Below are 21,119 nucleotides of genomic sequence, written 5' to 3'. Positions count from 1 at the left end.
CAGGGCTACCTCATCACTAACAGGGAGATTGTTTCAGAAGATATTGAAGATTTTGAGTTCACCCCCAAACCAGAATATGAAGGGCCCTTTTGTGTCTTCAATGAACCCGATGAGGTAAAGAAGCTTCCTGTAGAAACGTCCTTGTGTTTGGTATAAGGTGGGAAGAGGCAAACTGATTCTTGAGCTCAGATGCTTTTGCTCAGTGAGCTTTCTCTTCTGTGGCCAAGGCTAGAGTGGGTCCTTAGCATATGGGCTGACATGAAGCTGCTGCTTCTGAGTATTTGGGGAGGTATTTGCAAGTTGCTGAAAGCAGAGAAAAGGATCTCACTGACTTCTGTCATTTGTTGAGCTCAGGTCCATTTGATCCAGAGATGGTTTGAGCATGTCCAGGAGACCAAACCTACCATTATGGTCACCTACAATGGGGATTTTTTTGACTGGTGAGTCCAACTTCCTATTGTGGGTAATTGTGTTAGAGAGGTGGGAGAGGAGCAGCTCTGCCTGGTGGTTCACTCCAGTGCCTCCTGGGAGTGGTCTGTCTGCGCTCAAGGAGGAACAAAGGAAGAATTGGAGACTCATGCATCCCCATTGCTTGTTTCTCTTGTTGTTAGGCCATTTGTGGAGGCTAGGGCAGCAACCCATGGCCTGAGCATGTACCAAGAGATAGGCTTCCAGAAGGACAGCCAGGGGGAATATAAAGCATCCCAGTGTATCCACATGGACTGCCTCAGGTATGTATACACCACATAGTAGGGGCCTATCACTGTGACCTCATGAATGATATATAAAGGTTTTTTGTGCAGACAGAGGCCATTGACACATCTATTGTGAGAGGAGATTGGCCTCCAAGGAACAGCTTTGGGTCATAGCTTGTTGTCAGTCTTCCATTTAGTCAACAAGTATGTTAAACAACAGCCTGCGGGGTAGAAAAGCTGGGCTAAAAAGAAGCATACATAGAGCAAGATTCTGGTACTTACATAGATGAGGTCAGAGTAAAGCACAAGGCTGGTCCCACAGGATACATGGTTTGTTCCATGCTGACTGAAAGCAAGTATCACAGGTATTGAAGTCATGGTGTTTGGAGTATAGGTCCATGTCGGTAGGAAGATAGATGTGAATACACACAAAGAACTAGCTGAAGAGAATAGCATCTGAACTGGGCAAAGAAATGAGTTCCATCAGCCACCACAGGTGTTTGAGGTCTGCTGTTGTTTGTTTTACTCTGATATTTCAGCCTTTGGATTAGAGGGAGGCCAAGAGGTTCGGACTGGTTCATAAGGTAGCAGGTGGCAGCTCGACTAAAGGCAGTGGGTAAAAAGAGACCTACATTCAGGTTTGCTAGTATGAGATGGGGCTTTAGGGATGAATGGGTGCCTGAGGTCTGCTCAGTTGATTTGGAGTGGGAAAGAGTAATTTTGAGGTAAAAGAGGATTCTGCTGCAATCATGTTAGTGTGGAGCTTTTGTGTACTTGGAGGAGCCCAAGACTACATGATGTCACCTAGAGCCATAGGCTTGGTTGAGACTTACATCCTAAATTAGGGTCTCATTCAAAGTTCTAATAGATGATAAACTATCCATGTTAGAAGTGTAATGAGAGGAGAAGGCCTGAGAATCTGTTGAGGAGGGGGCCATGAAGAATTTTTAGAGGGAGTAGACTGCTGCTAGTACAGAGGTCATGGGAGATAGAGACTAGATCATGTCACTGGATAGTGTAATCCCTGAGGGAGGTATTAGTCATGGACTCTGGAGGCAGAAGTAAGTAGTGGAGATAGGTTCCATATTGAGGAGGTACCTTCTGGGGTATGTGTGTACATGTCTGTGCACATGTAAAGGCCAGAGGTCAACATCAGGTATCATCCTCCATTGCTGTCTACTTTATGTTTTGAGATAGGGGGCCTGGCAGTGAGCTTAGAACTTGCTCCTTTGGCAAGACTGGCTTACCACCATGCCTAGCTTTACATGGATGCTGGGGCTGTGGACTCAGGGCCTTATGCTTGTATGGCAAGCACTTTATCCCCTGAGCCATTTTCCAAGCCCTAGAGGGTGTCTTCTAAAAAAGGAGCTCTTGAGAGAGTTCATACTGAAAGGACAATGTAAGAAGAGGGAAAATGACCCAGGGAGTTGATGAAATGTGGTTTGAGAGGCACAGATAGGCCTGGGGATTATTGCTATATTGCCTTATCGTTTCTCCATAACGAGGCTGAATTCTCTGGAGAAAGTAGAGGGTGAGGCAAGGGTACAAAAGGTTCTCTGACATCTGCTTGTACTTTGTGGATACATCTAAGATTCAAGTGAAGGTTTTATGGGAGAGCACGGCATTGGTTTCTTGACTGTCTCCAAAACCTACATGTTTATGTGTTGTCTGGTTTTGCCAGCCTTTGTGTTACCATCATCTCTAGAATTTGTCCTCTTGCCAGGTGGGTGAAGAGGGACAGCTACCTTCCTGTGGGCAGTCATAATCTCAAGGCAGCTGCCAAGGCCAAACTTGGCTATGACCCTGTAGAGCTGGACCCTGAGGACATGTGTCGTATGGCCACTGAGCAGCCTCAGGCACGTAAGCCCATTTGCTCTTCTATGCATCCCTGAAGTCATAGACATTCTGACTAGAGAGGCTAGGTTACCTGAGATGTGTGGGTGCTAGCTTTTCCTGCCTGGCCTATTCCTGCTCAGCCTTGCCTCCTCCTTGAACTTCATTTTCTGTAGTTCATGAATTTCCTTGGACCCTTCGTTTTTAAGGCTTCTGCTCTCTGATGTTTTCCCCAGACTCTGGCCACTTACTCAGTATCAGATGCTGTTGCCACTTACTACCTGTACATGAAGTATGTCCATCCCTTCATATTCGCCCTGTGCACCATTATTCCCATGGAACCTGATGAGGTTAGTGCCACCTATGGTCTTCTAATCATCCTCTTCTCTTTTCTACGGGACTGATGCTCAGAGGTGGGCTAGTCCTAGAGACTGATAGTGAACTGCTATGTGTGGCTTCACTGGCATCTTTCTGGAGTCCAAGGGTCCCAGTGTGAGAAGAGCCACAGGAAGCAAGAAGTGCTGTTGCTAGCTACAAAACTTTCCTTTCACATGCAGTCAAGGTTAGATGCCTTTCTGGCAGTCATGGACTTTGCTGAGGAGTCAGAGCTTTTGACAGAGATTTGGGGTAGCTAGATGCAGCATCTTCCCTGCAGGTGCTGCGGAAAGGCTCTGGAACATTGTGTGAAGCCTTATTGATGGTACAAGCTTTCCATGCCAACATCATCTTCCCCAATAAGCAAGAGCAGGAATTCAACAAGCTGACAGATGATGGCCATGTGCTGGATGCTGAGACCTACGTGGGGGGCCATGTGGAGGCACTAGAGTCTGGTGTCTTCCGAAGTGATATCCCGTGCCGGTTTAAGATGGTATGCCTCCTTCTTAGGTCTTCTGGGGTTATGCTTTTTCCCATTCTTGTGCTATTGTGATACCCAAGAAGCCATGGCCTGAAACAGTCTTTATCTTCATCTCTCCTATAAGCCACTTCTGTCGGGTGGTTTGTCTGGCTCAGTACCATTCACACCCTCTCTTACATAAGATGAACCTCCATCAGGGCTTCCTAAGACTCAGTACACTTACAGAGCATTCTCTGGCACATCCTGCCATGTATCACACTGGAGGCAGATTTAAAGATCTATCTGACCTGTGCCCTTTCCTTTCTTAAACTAGAATCCTGCAGCCTTTGATTTCCTGCTACAACGAGTTGAGAAAACTATGCGCCATGCCATTGAAGAAGAAGAGAAGGTGCCTGTGGAGCAAGTCACCAACTTTCAAGAGGTACCCATCTAGGAGGCAGTGAATTGGCCTATTTTTGGATCTGCTCTTTCTTATATGCCTAAAGCATCTCAGGCTCTTCATGTGGTTTTGTCATACTGCCTCTGAGACCTGCTATTCTATCTTCATTATCTTTTATTATACCTAAGTCTCTCCCCCCTTATTTATTTGTTTGTTTGTTTATGTTTTCGGCACAGGGCCCTACGTTTGCCTCTCAAGTGCTGGGATTGAAGGCATGTGCTACCACCAATGTTCCCTTGTTTTTCCCATCTCTATAGGTGTGTGATCAGATTAAGGCCAAACTCACCTCCCTAAAAGATGTTCCTAACAGAATTGAATGCCCTCTCATCTACCATCTAGATGTTGGGGCCATGTATCCTAACATAATCCTTACAAACCGCCTGCAGGTGAGACCTCAACTTCCCACAACATAATCATCTTTCTTGCAGACCCAAGTTGTTTTCTGACCCTCGCCTCCTCTTATAGCCTTCTGCCATAGTGGATGAGGCCACCTGTGCTGCCTGTGACTTCAATAAGCCTGGAGCAAATTGTCAGAGGAAGATGGCCTGGCAGTGGAGGGGAGAATTCAGTGAGTGTTAGGCCCTAAAGGTTGCTGCTCAGTAGAGGACAGACCTAGATTCTGATCTTGGAATCTCTCCTTTCCAGTGCCAGCAAGTCGCAGTGAATACCATCGAATCCAGCATCAGCTGGAGTCAGAGAAGTTTCCTCCTTTGTTCCCAGAGGGGCCAGCACGGGCCTTTCACGAGCTGTCCCGTGAGGAACAGGCTAAATATGAGAAGAGGAGGCTGGCAGGTAAGTACTTGGCAAGGCCACAGCTTGACAAACAGTGGCTCCTTTGATCAGAGATATGGGCACAATGCAGCTCCAGGGCAGTAGAATTCTAGATTCAAATTATGTTCTTTCTGGGGGGTTCCTTTCTTTGTTTCATCTTTGCAAATGCTCAGGAAGTAACCTTTGTCACTGTTTTGGTATCAAGTTGTTAGTACTTGAGGACTGTTCTCTTTTACAATGATGATTAGCAGTGTGTCTGGGTTTTCCGTTCATTTGTGTTACCTTAGGAAAGTGAGCATACCTGTGTTCCAGCTTGCTCTTTTGTTATCTGGAAGATCTCAGCTACTACTTCAACACTCTGAATTATCTTAGATTATTGCCGGAAAGCCTATAAGAAGATCCATATGACCAAGGTAGAAGAACGTCTGACAACCATCTGCCAGCGGGAAAACTCGTTTTATGTGGACACAGTTCGTGCCTTCCGAGACAGGCGCTATGAGTTCAAAGGGCTGCACAAGGTGGGTCTTTGTTTGGCTCTGGAAACACATTGGTCTACAGCTGTAGTATGTGGGCATCCTGTAAGCTACCACATGCATTTGGATAATAAATGCACAGTTGTCTATAAACATAAAGGATTGTTAGCCAGAAAGGGTGGAGATTGATTGTCATGGCCTAAGCCCTTGGAACCCTGCTGATCAATTGTTTCAGAAGTAATTATGTAGAGCCACACCTGCAAAAGACACTGGCTGTGCTGATAAGTCTGACTGAACTAGATACATCCATGAGTTGATTGCTTTCCCAGCACAACAGTAAGTAGTCCTTATAGACTCTAAGGCCACCACCACATACACTGTATTTAACCCTCTGATTTAGAGGAATAAAGTGAATGTCTTTTTCTTCTTGCTCTCTCTCCCCCTCTCCCTCTCTTTCTTGATTTTTTCAAGACAGGGTTTCTCTGTGTAGCCCTGACTGTCCTGGAACTCACTGTAGACCAGGCTGGCTTCAAACTCACAGAGCTCCCCCTGGGATGATTAAGCGTGTGCCACCACTGCCCCACTGGCTTTGTTTCTAGATCATGATGACAAGAATATGGGGACAGATGGCACACGGAATAAAGGAAATGTGCTAAGGTATTAACAGGTGGCCAGTCTAAAGAGAGAATGGTCTTTGTCTTTTCTCAAGTTCTCTGTAGATTTAAAAGTTTTTCTTTGGATTTTTGTTTTAGTTTTTGTTTTGTTTTGTTTTTTTGGTTTTTTTTTTAATGTGTGTTTAAATGTTTTACTTGCATGTATGTATGTATGAATGTATACCTGATGGCCTTAGAGGTCAGAAGAGGGCATCAGATCCCCTAGAACTGTAGTTACAGATGGTCATGAGCCATCATGTGGGTACTGGGGAACAAACGGGTTCTCTGCAAGACTCTCTGAGCCATCTCTCCAGCTCCAGATTTGAAAGGTTTTAATACTGAAAATTTAAACTTGTTGACCTTTGTGGGCTGAAATCAGAGAAGCTGTAAGGTACTTAGGTTCACCAATTTACTTCCAGGTATGGAAAAAGAAGCTCTCAGCAGCTGTAGAGGTGGGTGATGCATCGGAGGTGAAGCGCTGCAAGAACATGGAGATCCTTTATGATTCACTGCAGCTGGCTCACAAGTGCATCCTCAACTCCTTCTATGGCTATGTCATGCGCAAAGGGTATGGGCCACATGCAGTAAATGAACAAACAGGGAGGGAATGAGCAAGATGTGATGGCCAAAAAGCAAGAAGTTAGAGATGTCTTCAGGTATTGACGAAGCCAGCAGATAAATGTGTATTGATGGGAGTATTCTTCCAGCTTACAAAATGTTGGTGACACAAGCTTAGTTGGGATTGGGTCCATGGGAGTAGGGTTCACATTGGCTCAAGGATCTGGGTGTTGCCTTGCTGCTAGATACCTTGATTTAAATATAATGGCCTGGAGATAAGATTTGTTCATCTTGACATTTTTTATGTCAGTGTATCATCACTAGAGTGGGAAGGACTTTTAGGTAATGTTTAATAGCATCAGATTACTTAAGGGGTGGGCAGAGGAATGACCAATGAAGGGCATAGAACTTGACTGACGACTGAAGTCTCACAGCCAAGGTGGTGACTGTTCTAGGAAGAAACAAGTCAATTGAATGTTCGGGAACATAGAAGAAAAGGGTGCTGTTAACCTGTAGCTCTGTAGAAAAGGAAAGAGAACTGATAGGGGTTGATTAGGTCGTATCCGATTGTGTTTGTATGTTTGGGGTTTTTAAAATGTGGGTATGGGTGTAGGCATGAGCATACTACAGTGTTCATGTAAAGGTCAGAGGACAGCTTTGGAGAGTCAGTTCTCTCTTTCCACCATGTAGGTACATTGTTTTAAACTTAGGTCATCAAGCTTGGTAACAAGAACATCAACCTACTGATCCATTTTACCATTCCTATTTGTTTTTTGGGGTTTGGTTGGTTGGTTGGTTGGTTTTGTTTGAGGGGGAGGGAGGTCAGGTTGAGATAGGGTTTCTCTGTGTAGCCCTGGCTGTCCTGGAACTAACTCTGTAGACCAGGCTGTCCTGGAACTCAGAGAGATCTGTCTGCCTCTGCCTCCTATATATTAGAATTAAAAGTGTGTGTCACCACCACCCAGCTTATTTGTTGTTTTTGTTTTGTTTTGTTTTAACACTTTTAATAATGTATTTATTCTTATTTTATGTGCATTTGCATTAGTGTTTTGCTCACATGTATGTCTGTATGAAGATGTCAGATCCTCTGGAACTGGAGTCACAGACAGCTGTGAGGTGCCATGTGGGCACTGGGAGTTTAACACAAGTCTTCTGGAAGAGCAGCCAGTGCTTTTAACTGCTGAGCCAGCTCCCCATTTGTTGGTTTTTAATGAGAATGGATATGCTAAATGCTGCTGGGTCAGAATGGAGAGAGAACAAGGAAGAGGTCTAAGCCCAGAGAATGAGGTGGTAGGTAGGATGAGCTGGCAGGCTGACTGTCTAGATATGGGCTTAGGATTTGGGAAGAGCTATGACAAGAATGAAAAAGGTGTAGGAGTAGAGTGGGATTGTGAACTGATATGTGATGGCATGTTAACCCTTCCATAACTTTCTTGAGCCACACTGGCCACCCTAAACTAGGGATAGAAGTACCCTCAGGACAAAGCCAAATTCCACCTTAGTTCTGTCCTGCTTCAAATATGTTTGGCTGCTTCCATCATCTCCTGGGAATCTTTTGCCCCTCCTGATTCCCTGTGGAGGGAGCCTCCCGTCAATCCTGCTCACCATAGACTTTTGGCTGTCCTTTCCAGGGCTCGCTGGTACTCCATGGAGATGGCTGGTATTGTCTGCTTCACAGGAGCCAACATCATCACCCAGGCAAGAGAGCTGATTGAGCAAATCGGGTGAGTGTGGCCTGGGTTGGCTGCAGGGCTTGCACCATAGGGGCATGGGAGGGGCAGTAATAGGAAATCATAAAGACTGGGAAGACAGAACTGGGTTTGATGTTATCATATTTGAGATATTCGACACTTGTGGCTTCTAAGGACTTGTGGACATGACCCTGTATCCATGAACTTCACTCCTTTCTTTGAAGGAGGCCCTTAGAACTGGACACAGATGGAATATGGTGTGTCCTACCCAATAGTTTTCCTGAAAATTTTGTCATCAAGACAACCAATGTGAAGAAACCCAAATTGACCATCTCCTATCCTGGTGCCATGTTGAACATCATGGTCAAGGTGAGTGGGTCTGCAGGAAAAAACATACCATTTTGACGTCTGGCCTGTTCCCAGTGTGGCTGTTTAGAAAGATTACAGCTGGTGACATCTTTGGCCCCGCACAAAACCACCCATCTGTGATGCTCTTTTTCCTAATTCCTCAGCTGTCACTATCAGACTGTTAGATTCAGGTTGCAAAGAAAATTTCTTTCACTTTCACAGAACCATACTACTTCTGCTCTTTTATTTTAAAACAGTTTTGAACTTTAGACAAAAGTCTCAAAGATGGTACCAAAAAAGGGTGGGGATATGGTTCAGTAAAGTGGTTGTCACACAAACATGAGGACCTGAGTTGGGATCCCTAGCACCATCGTAAAAGCTGAACATGTCAGCAACCATTTAGTCCCTGTGCTGGCTCAGGGACACAAGGAAAGGTTAATGCCTGGGGATCATTGCCCAGCAAGCCTAACCAAATTGATGAATTCAGGGTTCAATGGGAGACCCTATCTTAAAAAACAAGTGGGGCAAGCCGGGCAGTGGCGGTGCACACTTTTAACCCCAGCACTTGGGAGGCAGAGGCAAGCAGATCTCTGAGTTCTAGGACAGCCAGGACTACACAAAGAAACCACGTCTCAAAAATAATAAATAAATAAATAGCTGAGTGGTGGTGGCACACGCCTTTAATCCCAACACTTGAGAGGTAGAGCCAGGCGGAACTCTGTGGTTCGAGGCCAGCCTGGGCTACAGAGTGAGTTCCAGGAAAGGCACAAAACTGCACAGAGCAACCCTGTCTCAAAAAAAAAAAATAGAAAACTATAAATAAATAAATAAATAAAATAAAGTGGGGAACAGTTGAGGCAGACATCCAGCGTCAGCACAGCTTCCACATGACTCATACAACATACACCACACACAAATAGTGCAGAGAACTTTTTGTCTTTCAGGCAGCTTCCCCTAATGTCAACATCTGCCTAAAGTGTGCAGTTATCAAAATGAAGAAATGTATGTTGGTATATGTCCTATAACTAAACTACATATTTGGAGTCCCCACTTCCAGGTGCTCACACTGTGTCCTCTTTAACCTGGACAGTGCCTTGGTCTTTGTTCTGGTCTGGAATCTTGTTTTCTGCTATCTATTTGGAGTTCTCATTATAAGGCTAATTGTTATTTGGGTTTCCTTGGAGGAATATGAGGATGATGCCTGATCATCACTTCCTCATCTTGTGGGGCATAGGCTCTATCACCAGGTTGTCCACATCAGCCTGGTGTCTCCACAAGGAGGTACCCCAACTCCCTGGTCACATGCTATTCTTTATTTAATAATCATGCCCAAGGGTCACTGTCTTCCCTGAAGGAATGAGCATCAAGGAGCATCTGGGCATGTGTTAGAGCCACCACAGTAATTAACAAATATCATGAAGGCATGTTTTGAAATGCTCCTTAAACTTTATAACTCCTGACTTTTGCAGGTATCAATAGCATCACCTATACCACTGTCAGTTTCCTGTGCTGGTGTTTCTTCATGGCAGTTTGCTGTTTATCCCATTCCTTCTGCTTGATCATTGGAATTCTGTAACAGACAGTTGTTACTGCTTCTTCATTGATTGGTTTACAGCAGTGTGGATTCATGGGCATCTTTTAAACTTAGGATGATAATCTAGTATCATCCTCCAAGTCTTTTCTTGCTCAATTTGTTCCTTGCTGTCCACAAGGACACACACTTGTTTCCTATTTTGGATCTTGGGTTTGGAGCATTTTCTTAGTTGGTACTATAAGATACTCCAGTCTTACTTGTATTTTCCTGTCTTAGCCTTGGAGTCAAGCATTTCTTCAAGGAGCGTCTCTCACCTACTGAAACACTGGCAACTCTTGATGTGTTTTTGTGCTATCTTTTTGCCTTTCACTGAGGGTCATATATATGAAAACATAACATGCAACCCAAATCTTACAAATTACACTTGGGACTTGGTGTGTTGCTGTGTGTGTCAAAACCACCAGTTACGTCCATTGTGTGGTAGAGCTTGTTTGCTGGCCCACAGACTCCCTGAGGAGAGGAGGTGTTTCCTGGGTGTGAGCCCTTAGCAGTGAGGTTGCCTTTCTTGTTATTGGTTCTTAGGAAGGCTTCACCAACCACCAGTATCAGGAACTAACAGAGCCTTCCTCACTCACCTATGTCACCCGCTCTGAGAACAGCATCTTTTTTGAAGTTGATGGACCATACCTTGCTATGATACTCCCAGCCTCTAAGGAAGAAGGCAAGAAACTGAAGAAGAGGTAGGAATCTCAGAGCCTTATATTTTGGACAAGACTTAAGGACTTAGGAGAGAAAATGGACTTGGAGCCAAAATGAGAACAAACTGGGTGGTTTTTTGTTTTTTTGTTATTTGTTTTATTTACTCAATTTGGGGGGAAAAATTAGATGCTGATGTGCCAGCCTTCACACCCTGATCTACTCTGGTTCTGTGAGCATTGGGCCTTTAATGCATTCCTGTTTGCTAAAGCATCAACCTAAGGGTAGAGTTCTGCTTGCTGCCTCAAAGATGACAAGAGGGCCAGGCAGTGAAGAAGGAAGGCAGAGGGGAGACAGAAATCACCCAGCACCCTGAGGGTCATTTCTCTGTGGTGCCTCCCTTGCTTTTCAGATACGCTGTATTTAATGAAGATGGTTCCTTGGCTGAACTGAAAGGTTTTGAGGTGAAACGCCGAGGGGAGTTACAGCTAATTAAAATATTCCAGTCCTCAGTGTTTGAGGCCTTCCTCAAGGGCAGCACACTGGAGGAAGTGTATGGCTCTGTGGCCAAGGTGGCTGACTACTGGCTCGACGTGCTGTATAGCAAGGTAAGGCTCCACTTGCCTCCCCAGCTATCTCTCAGGAGTGTCTTTCAGGAATCAGACTTAAATCCTAGGGTCTTAGAGAACCAGGTAACAGGTGAGTCTGGGTCACTGAGGAACTCTGGCTTCCTTAGCTCTGGTACCCTAAAATTCCCCAGGTTCGTGGAGTGCCAGCATGATAAAGGAATAATCAAAGGAAAACTTGCCAATTATCAAATCAGTATCTTTGATTTGAAGTCTTTGGAGACAGGGTTCCTCTGTGTAACAGTTTTGGGTGTTCTGGAACTCGATTTGTAGACCAGGCTGGCCTCAAACTCCCAAGAGATCTGCCTGCCTCTGCCTCCCAAGTGCTGAGATTAAAGGCATGCACCACCACTGCCCAGCATTTTTATTTGTTCTATGTGTGTTTTGCCTGTATGTGTGTGTGTGTGTATCTTATGCCCTCAGAGGCCAGAAGACAGCATCAGATTGTAGCCAAAGTTTTCCTGAGTCACACCCGGTCCTGCAGCCTCTCGGACCCAATTAAACACACAGAGGCTTATATTACTTACAAACTGTATGGCCTAATGACTCAGGCTTTTCACTAGCTAGCTCCTATAACTTAACCCATTTCTATTAATCTATAAATCACCCCATGTTCCTTGGTTTTACCTGTATTTTCACATCTTGTTTCTCCTGGCGGTGGTGGCATCTCCTGACTCTGCCCTTCTTCCCAGCATTCTCCTGGTCTGCTCACCCCGCCTATACTTCCTGCCTGGCCAATTAGCATTTTATTTTTATCAGCCAATCAGAGCAACTACAGCATACAGAAAGACATCCCACAGCATCAAATCTCCTCTAAGTGAAATTACAAGGCAGTTGTAAACTGCTATGTAGGTTCTGGGAACCAAACCTGGGTCCTCTGTAAGAGATGCTCTTAACAACTGTTGAGCTATCTTCTCTTCAGCTTCTTTTTTAAAATTACGTTTGTTTGTTTGTTTGTTTTGTGAGTGAGCGTGTGTGTGTGTGTGTGTGTGTGTGTGTGTGTGTGTGTATGTGTGTAAGAGAACAACTTATGGAAGTAAGTTCTTTCCTTCCCCCGTGTGTGCTGAGAATTGAACTTGCAAGCCCTCAGACTTGGTGGCAAGTACCTTTACCTGCTGAGCCATTTTGCTGGACCTGGTTTTTTTTTCTTTCTGGCAGGGCGTGGGGTGGGATCGGGGTTGAGGATTTAAGACAGGGCTTCTCTGTGTAGTCCTGGCTACTCTAGAACTCACTCTGTAGACCAGGCTGGTCTTCAACTCAGAGATCCACCTGCCTCTGCCTCGAAGGTGCTGGGATCAAAGATAAGATAAGAGTCTCATTGTATAGCCCTAGCTGTCCTGGGATTTGGTATGTAGACTAGGTTGGCCTTGAACTCAGAGATCCACCTGCTTCTGCCTCCCCAGCATTACAAAAGAAGGAAAGGAGGGAATACAGGGCAGTGAAACCTTGCCTTTAGTCCTGCCTCAGACTGTTTGACTGTTTCTGTAATGTTGTATGTTATGGGCAACTTACCATTCCATCTGTTTGCACATTTCCATTGGTGAGGAAGTTTCAGAATCCCGTTGTTCCAACCAGTGTCACATGAACTTCAATCCTTTTGGACAGATGTCATCATGTCTTCTGTCTTGGGCATAATTATTCCCCATACTATATGGCTTTGACACTTACTGCTCATACATATTTCTTGATAGTTTGTACACAACTTAATAAGATAAAAGGTTAGAGTTTTATGTGCCTTTTTTCCCTATGGCATTATAGGTTGGGGGACACTCATATGTCAGTGTACATGTGGAAGTCAGAGGAAAACTTGTAGGAAACAGTTCTCTTCTTACATCATGTAGGTTCTGGAGGATCAAATTCAGATTCTCAAGGGCTGGTGAGATGGCTTAGTGGTTAAGAGGACCAGGATTTGAGTCCTAGCACCCACATGGCAGCTCAAAATGGTCTGTAATTTCAGCTTCAGGAAATCCAGCACCATCATCTGGCCTCCATATTCATAAGGCACACAAGTAGAGCACAGACATACATTCAGACAAAACACCTATACACAAATTTTATATTCAAAAACAAAACCTCGGATTGTCAGATTTGGCAGTAGAGATCCACTGCCCCATCCCACAAATACTTAGTGCTAGGACTCTAACCAAGGGCGCTAGGTCGACAATCTCTCTCTTTCTCTCTGTCTCTCTCTCTTTTTAATGACATTACTCAACCCTTTGGGAAATCCTAAGCGTGCCTTCAGTTTTAGGGCAGAAAATGATACCATCCTATAGAATTGAAGTGAGTATGGCCTTCATCTTCCTGGCATCTGTTGTTCCTCTCCAGGCTGCTAATATGCCTGATTCTGAATTGTTTGAGCTGATTTCTGAGAACCGTTCCATGTCTCGGAAGCTAGAAGATTATGGGGAGCAGAAGTCTACTTCCATCAGCACAGCAAAGCGACTGGCTGAATTCTTGGGAGACCAAATGGTCAAGGATGCTGGACTAAGCTGTCGCTATATCATCTCCCGAAAGCCAGAGGGGTCTCCTGTCACTGAGAGGTAAAAGCCTCCTTAAAGAGTTGAATAGATGGGTACATGCCTGTAATCCCAGTACACAAAAGGCTAAGACCAGAAGATTTTGAGTTCCAGGCCATCCTGGGCAACTTAAAAGAGACTGTGTCCTGGTGGGGAGGGGGAACCATTATGATCATTATGATGGTACACACATGTAAGCCCAGTGGGTAACAAAGGGTTCATTGTCCAGTGATACCTGGGAATGGAGAGTCTTTTGAAACCTCAAAGTCTGCCCCATCAAGACCACACCTCCTAATCCTTCCCAGACAGTTACAACTGGAGACCAAGTTTTCAGATAGGAGTCTATGGGGGCTCATTCAAACCACCACATTCCCCACTGTTGTTCATTTTCCCTAATAGGCTCCTTTGTACTTTAATGACTTCTTTTTAAATCTAGATGCTGTATGTTGAAAGAAACATGCAGTATTTATCTTTCTGTGTCATTTCTCTTAACATAATCTTCAATCCCATCTTTTTTCCTGTAAAGGACATAATTTCATTTTTCTTTATCACTGAGTAAAACACTTAATGGGCTAAGAATATAATTAACTCCATTGTGCATATATGCCTATGCCATATTTTCTTTATCCATTCATGTGTTTCTCTTCTCCCTCCTTTTCCCCCTTGTCCTTATATTTTGTTCTGTTTTATGTTTCTGAGGATGGAACCCAGAGTCTTACATAGGATAAGCAAATAGTGTACCAGTGAGCTACTTCCCTAGCTCCTAGCCTAAGTGTTTTTGTTTTTTGTTTGTTTTGTTTTGTTTTGTTTTGTTTATTCGGAGCTGAGGACCAAACCCAGGGCCTTGCACTTGCTAGGCAAGCACTCTACCACCGAGCTAAATCCCCAACCCTAGCCTAAGTGTTTTAATATGATAAAGTATTACTTAATCATTCAATGTTATAAAGATCATGTAAGTGTGTACAGAGTCTTTATCCCATGTACGTTTGATAAGAGTTATAGCAGGATTTGCATTGTTTATTATTAGATATGTTTATGTTTGTTTTCCTAACCTAGGGCCATTCCACTTGCCATTTTCCAAGCAGAGCCTACAGTGAGGAAACATTTTCTGCGGAAATGGCTAAAGAGTTCATCACTTCAAGACTTTGATATTCGCACAGTGAGTGCCAATTATTTTTATTGGGGGAAGAGGGGCACACATGTGGCGATCAGAGGATAACTTAACAGGAACTGGTTCTCTTCCATCATGTGGGTGCCAAAAATCTAAGTCAGGTCATGAGACAAGTGCCTATGTCTACTGAGCCATATTGACACCTGCTAGCTATTTTTGTACTATTAAACATTTAGAAAAAAAGCTAGTCAGAGTAGAATGTACCTGACCTGCATTATGTGACTCAGTTATGGCTTTACTTATGACTTCCTCTTTTCTGACTTGTGGTAGGTAGGGGTCTCCTGAGATCGTTGGAAAACATAGATATTTACATTATCATTCATAATAGTTGCAGAATTACAGTTATGAGGTAGTAATGAAAATAATTTCATGGTTGGGGGTCACCACAACATGAGGAACTGTATTAAAGGGTCACAGTATTAGGAAGGTTGAGAACCACTAGGCTAGAATATCAGGAAGCTAATGCTAGGGAAGCCTTGAAACTGCTCTTGGATAGAATAAGACTGAGGTAATATCTTAACCATCCACTGTTTCATGATCCTATAGTCTCATTAAGCTCTCCCAAATTTCTACCTCTAAAATGAGCATGGAGTTTCTAGAAGATGAAGTGAGACACATGTATTTAGTAATTATTGGCATTTTACAATGTAGACAATTGCTGCTTCTCATGTTTTGTGCGTGCAGATTCTGGACTGGGACTACTACATAGAGCGGCTAGGAAGTGCCATCCAGAAAATCATCACCATCCCTGCAGCTCTGCAGCAGGTGAGACAAAAGCCAGGGATACCACTCTACACCTAATCACCAGCAGACCCACGTAAGACTTTCTTTCTTTTCTGATCTGTATCGTCTTCACTTAGGTAAAGAACCCAGTTCCACGTGTCAAACACCCAGACTGGCTGCATAAAAAACTGCTAGAAAAGAATGATGTCTACAAGCAAAAGAAGATCAGTGAGCTCTTTGTCCTTGAAGGAAAGAGACAGGTAACACACAGGACACAGTGTACCAATGTCTACAAGCTGCTATGCATAAATTTTCCTTGTTCTGTCTTTGAGATGGGGTCTCTCTATGTAGCCCTATATAGATGAGGCTGGCCATGAAGTCACAGGGATCCTGCCCCTGCATGTGCCACCCTGCCTGGCTCATAATTTCCCAATACGGTATACCTCCAAAGAGACTTTTTAATCTCTAAAAGTGTGTATTGTGGTACCTTACTTATTAGTGCCCTCCAGTGTCATTTTATATAATAGGAAGCAGATTATGAGTCATCAAGTAAGTATGAAGAACTCATTTATATGTAAATGATGAGGTATGCAAATTAGACATAGTGACCTGAACTGAATTACTACTGTAGATTTCAGTTTTCTCAATAAAATGAAAGTCTTTCCTGGAGACACACTGAAGTCTGCACAATGAAAAATATAGGTAAGAAGCTGGAAATGCTCATCTGCTAAGATCCCTTCTTGCTCTTCACGGGACACAGTTCTGTTCCCAGTACCCATGTCTGGTGGCTTACACCCACCTGAAACTCCAGCCCCAGGGAATCCAACACCCTTTTCTGGCTTCTGCAGACCCCTGCATACACATGCCATATACTCACACATACATACACAAAATTAAAAATTAATCTTTTAGAAACAGTATAGCTAAAATTAGAGGTAGAGGGGCTGGAGAGATGGCTCAGCGGTTCGGAGCACTGGCTGCTCTTCCAGAGGTCCTGAGTTCAATTCCTAGCAACCACATGGTGGCTCACAACCATTTATAATGAAATCTGGCACCCTCTTCACACATGCAGGCAGAACACTGTATACATAATAAATAAATCTTAAAAAAATTAGCCAGGCAGTGGTGGCGCAGGCCTTTAATCCCAGCACTCGGGAGACAGAGTCAGGTGGATCTCTGTGAGTTCAAGGCCATCCTGGTCTACAGCTCGAGATCTAGGACAGGCACCAAAACTACCCAGAGAAACCTTGTCTTGAAAAAAAACAAAAACAAAAAACATTTTTCCCCCGATGCAAAACACAAAGGGGTTTATTGATAACAAGCTCGGGCTTGGTCCGCATCCAACATCCGACACAGCAGGTGGAAGAGAACAGCCCTGAGCACTCACTTTAAGGAGTTTGTATAGGAAAGGTTTACATGCAGCTTGGGATTGGACGAGGCAGGTAGGGTTGAGGCAGTGTTTTGAAGTTACTGGCTGAACTATAAGCATGAGGTTACTACTGTTGGCTAACAGAATTCAGAGTATCTACAGAGACATACATTTTTTACTCCCTATGTTGAATCCAGGATATATACATTCAGATTTATTGTTTCAGTCCTACTATCCTCTGAGTTCAACTTCTGGTCACTTGAGCCCATTACTCCCCATATCTTGTTTTGCCAAGTCCAGGATACATAGATTTATTGTCCCAGCCTTATAAGTTCAACTTCTGATCACTTCTAAAACTGCTGGTCAGCAAACACCTTTGGGGGTGGGGTGGGGGAGGAGGAGCATCTCTCAAGATGGCTACTGATTTTTCCCTTTCAGTCTCAAAACTGCAATTTTCCTGTCACTGCCTCCTGGGTGCTGGGATTGCCTACATGCATTATCTAAACAATCTCCTTCTGTTCAATTTGAAAAAAAGAACAAAAACTGGATTTCAGAATTAGTATTGGACATTTAGAAATGAGGTGCAAACTAATCTTTGGCATGCTAAAAAGACTGGCAGGCCACTGGACTACACTGCCTCAGTCTAATGGCTCCCATAAACTCAGAGCACAGTCCTACTCCAGAGGTTTAGCCAATCAGAAACCACCTTTAGCAGTGATAACACCTTTGCAAATGTTTTCTCTTGTGCTGCGTGTAAAACTCAAAAGTTGTATTGTTTGCCGAGCCCTGATTTTTGAGCTACTATTCACCCAAATAGTTAATAGCAGAGCATGGGAGTATGGAAAGTATGTGTGATATATACTGGAGAGGTGGAGGTAGGAGAATTAGGACTTAAAGGCTAGCCTGGGCTACATGAGACCCTGTCACAAAACAAAACCTTTTTGTGAAGACAGGATCTCAATCATGGAGCTCTGGCTGGCCTGGAACTTGCTACATAGACCAAGCTTGACTCAAACTCAGATATCTATCTACCTGCCTCTGCTTCCCAAGGACTGAGATTACAGGCATGAACCACCATGCCCAACAAAACAACTCTTGATAGGCATCACCAGATGTCACCCCCAGTCTCCACATCCCTAGGAGTTCCATCTCAATAATTTCCTTCCTTTGCTTAGATCCAGCACTTGGAATCATCCTCGCTCCTCTGTCTCACACACACTGTTTTTTGTTGTTGTTTGTTTTTAATGCCAAATACTGTTTATTGAAAGAGGGAAGAGGTCTTAAATACAGGCTTACAGCACAATGGGAGAACCCCAGAGGGCAGAAGTTAGCTACCAATGTTTTACAATCTTGCATCTAAGCTGTTAATGCCCAATATGCAGGATACACAGGCAGGGAATTAGCATAGGGAGGATATCAAGGTCAAGGTCAACAAGCAAGGCAACAGTTACCCAAAATGGGGGCCAGGGCCCTACAGGTCCCCCCTTTTACTAAAAATTAGCTTCTGACTTAGGTTGCATGGGATGTCAACAGGCCATCATAGAGACACCTGCCAAGGCCACACAGGCGCTCTGCCTTAGGTTGGTGAGTGCCCCCCAGGCATTACCCATCTCTGAATACTCATTATCATACAGGCTCAATCGTATATGAGCTGCAGAGTTAACTGCTGCCAAAGATCTCAAAGTGGTGCTGGGCTTGCAATCTGTGTGTTCGACACAGAAAAGACCAACAGAAGTCTTAACCCACCCATAGCCAGTAGGCTAAAGGCAACTGAGCCACTCCCTTCCTTAACAAGCCTTACTGCAAATTGGAGTCCTTGTAAGATGGTATCCCAAAAGCAAATGGAACTTGAGTTTATAAATTTATAATTTTCAAAGCCAATCAAAATATATATAACTAATGAATTAAATTTGTCATGCCCAATAGAATGAAAGATTAGCTACTTTTGCTGCCAGGGTCTCCACTGTGCTAGCTGTAGTAACCGGTAATCCCAGAAACAGTAGCAGCAGTGGCCGCCACTACTATAACAGCAACAATGGCAGCAGTGATGTCAAATTCTTTTCTGGAGTGTGTGGGCATCCACTGGCATGGATACAACTCCAGGAACATGAATCGCCAAGGCCCATTTTTCTTGATCCCAGCATGACTTAAGCTGGCAGCTCTGCAAAAGAACAACTGAGAACCATAAAGAAAAAAAAGGCAGCTCACAAGGAGCTGAACTAATGGTCTCATAATGACTATATTCAGGCTCATAAATTTTAAGATATATTTTTTAAAAATTTTATGTATGTCGTATTTTTATCTGCATATATACATATATGTATGTATGTATATATGTATATATGTATATATATATGAGGTTCTTACATGCCTAGTACCATGGAGGCAAGAAGAGGGTGTTGGATTCCCTGAAACTGAAGTTAACAGATGGTTGTAAGCCAACATGTGTGTCCTGGTTATTGAACCCAGGTCCTCTGGAAAAGCTCTTAACTGCTGAGCCATCAACCCCAAGAAAAGTTTTTTGGGTTAAAAATTAGAAGATAGCTAGTTATGATAATGTCTTATGCCTATAATCCTAGTAGTTGGGAGGCGGAGATGGGAAGGTGAATATGAGTTCAAGGCCAGGTTGGAGTATAGTATGATGCACTGTATCTCAAAACAAAAGTAAAAGTGAGCTATCAGCCAGAATGTTTAGAGACTCAATAATAGACAATTCCTGAAATAGATTGTGTGTGTGTGTTCTCAAGGCAGGGTTTCTCTGTATATCCCTGGCTGTCCTGGAACTCCCATTGTAGACCAGACTGGCCTCAAACTCAGAGATCTGCCTGCCTCTGCCTCTCGAGTTCTAGGCTTAAAGTCATATGCTACCATGTTGGCTTATTTTAATTTTTCAGACAAGGCCTTAGGCCAGGCTGGTCTTTAACCCTCTGTGTAGCAGAAGCTGGTCTTGTTTCACTCTCCTGAGTGCAGGGATTTTAAGTGAACAATATAAATATTTTTATATTAGCAAGCATAAGCATAGTATTTAAAAATTCTGGAATCTGCCAGGCAGTGGTGACACATGCTTTTAACCCAGTATCTCAGGAGACGGGCAGGCAGATCTCTGATTTGAGGTCAGCCTGGTCTACAGAGCAAGTTTCTGGACAGCCAGGACTACACAAAGAAACTCTGTCTCAAAATAAATAAATATGTTTTAAGACAGGGTGTCACTATTATAAACCTTACTGGCCTTGAACTCAGTATCTGCTTGCTTCTGCCTCCTGAGTACTAGGATTAAAGGGCTGTGCCACCATGCCTGGCAGCAAATCTTAATCTTCCTGTCATTGGCAGGACTCTTAAATTATTGCATTATTTATTTACTTCTATATATATGTGTGTTGTATGTCTGTGAAGAGTGCTTGGGAAATCAAACTCGGGTTGTCAAATTTAGAGGCCTACTAACCTACTGAGCCATCTTGTGTCTCTACAAGTCTTGATTCATTATATAATGATATATAGTGATTCACTATACAATATATATAGAATATATAATTCTAGCAATCATATATTCCTTGAATTCAACCAAAAATTTTCCTGAAGTTTAAAAAATGTTTTTCTGAAATAAAAGAAAAACTGACAATCATTTTGGAAAATTTTAACATAAACTCAGTTGATAAATGAGTACATCACAAACTAGTAAAACTATAAAATTAATGTGTATAAGTATTTTGCCTAAATGTACATATGTGCATGATATGCATGCCTGGTGCCACAGAGATGAGAAGAGCCATCTCTCTAGCCTTCTAACTAGATTTTTAAATAGCTACATTTAATGCACAAGTAAAATCTTATGCTCAATAATTAGGGGCTAGAGAGATGACTCAACATGTAAGAGCATACGCTGCTTGCTCAGATTGTGTGCATTAGTGATTAACTCCAGGTCACCAATAATGCTTTGGTGTTGAATTAAGGAAAGAAATAAAATCACTTCCCCTTGGAGTCACTTAACCATGAGCTAGTTCATACATGAATTCTCTACTTCATGCTTTTTGTGTCTTCCATCCTGTCTTTCTGTTGTATGAGTCTGAATCTGTGCAATAAAGTCTGTCTTAGAAATTTGTTTGTCCCTGGTGTCTGTCTGTCTTTGTGTATGTCTGTCTGTTTCTGTCTATTGGTCTGTACGAATGG

General features: G+C 43.4%; 1 protein-coding gene across 1 annotated transcript in view; it reads left to right on the top strand.

The window, feature by feature from the left end:
- The window catches only part of Pole (DNA polymerase epsilon, catalytic subunit), a 54,721-nt gene that overhangs the window by 10,326 nt on the left and 23,276 nt on the right, over nucleotides 1-21,119 (top strand). The window contains exons 10-29 of the mRNA XM_036172476.1: nucleotides 4-114; nucleotides 355-440; nucleotides 612-731; nucleotides 2,419-2,551; nucleotides 2,765-2,878; nucleotides 3,184-3,396; nucleotides 3,698-3,805; nucleotides 4,081-4,209; nucleotides 4,289-4,391; nucleotides 4,469-4,615; nucleotides 4,967-5,112; nucleotides 6,140-6,288; nucleotides 7,910-8,002; nucleotides 8,194-8,338; nucleotides 10,434-10,591; nucleotides 10,960-11,155; nucleotides 13,499-13,713; nucleotides 14,746-14,848; nucleotides 15,545-15,625; nucleotides 15,721-15,843. Of these exons, the coding sequence (XP_036028369.1) occupies nucleotides 4-114; nucleotides 355-440; nucleotides 612-731; nucleotides 2,419-2,551; nucleotides 2,765-2,878; nucleotides 3,184-3,396; nucleotides 3,698-3,805; nucleotides 4,081-4,209; nucleotides 4,289-4,391; nucleotides 4,469-4,615; nucleotides 4,967-5,112; nucleotides 6,140-6,288; nucleotides 7,910-8,002; nucleotides 8,194-8,338; nucleotides 10,434-10,591; nucleotides 10,960-11,155; nucleotides 13,499-13,713; nucleotides 14,746-14,848; nucleotides 15,545-15,625; nucleotides 15,721-15,843 (2,673 nt within the window). The remainder of the gene's footprint in view (nucleotides 1-3; nucleotides 115-354; nucleotides 441-611; nucleotides 732-2,418; nucleotides 2,552-2,764; nucleotides 2,879-3,183; nucleotides 3,397-3,697; nucleotides 3,806-4,080; nucleotides 4,210-4,288; nucleotides 4,392-4,468; nucleotides 4,616-4,966; nucleotides 5,113-6,139; nucleotides 6,289-7,909; nucleotides 8,003-8,193; nucleotides 8,339-10,433; nucleotides 10,592-10,959; nucleotides 11,156-13,498; nucleotides 13,714-14,745; nucleotides 14,849-15,544; nucleotides 15,626-15,720; nucleotides 15,844-21,119) is intronic.

This window comes from Onychomys torridus, chromosome 22, assembly GCF_903995425.1.
Source record: "Onychomys torridus chromosome 22, mOncTor1.1, whole genome shotgun sequence".
NCBI lineage: Eukaryota > Metazoa > Chordata > Mammalia > Rodentia > Cricetidae > Onychomys > Onychomys torridus.
This window is presented reverse-complemented; position numbering and strand designations above follow the sequence as displayed.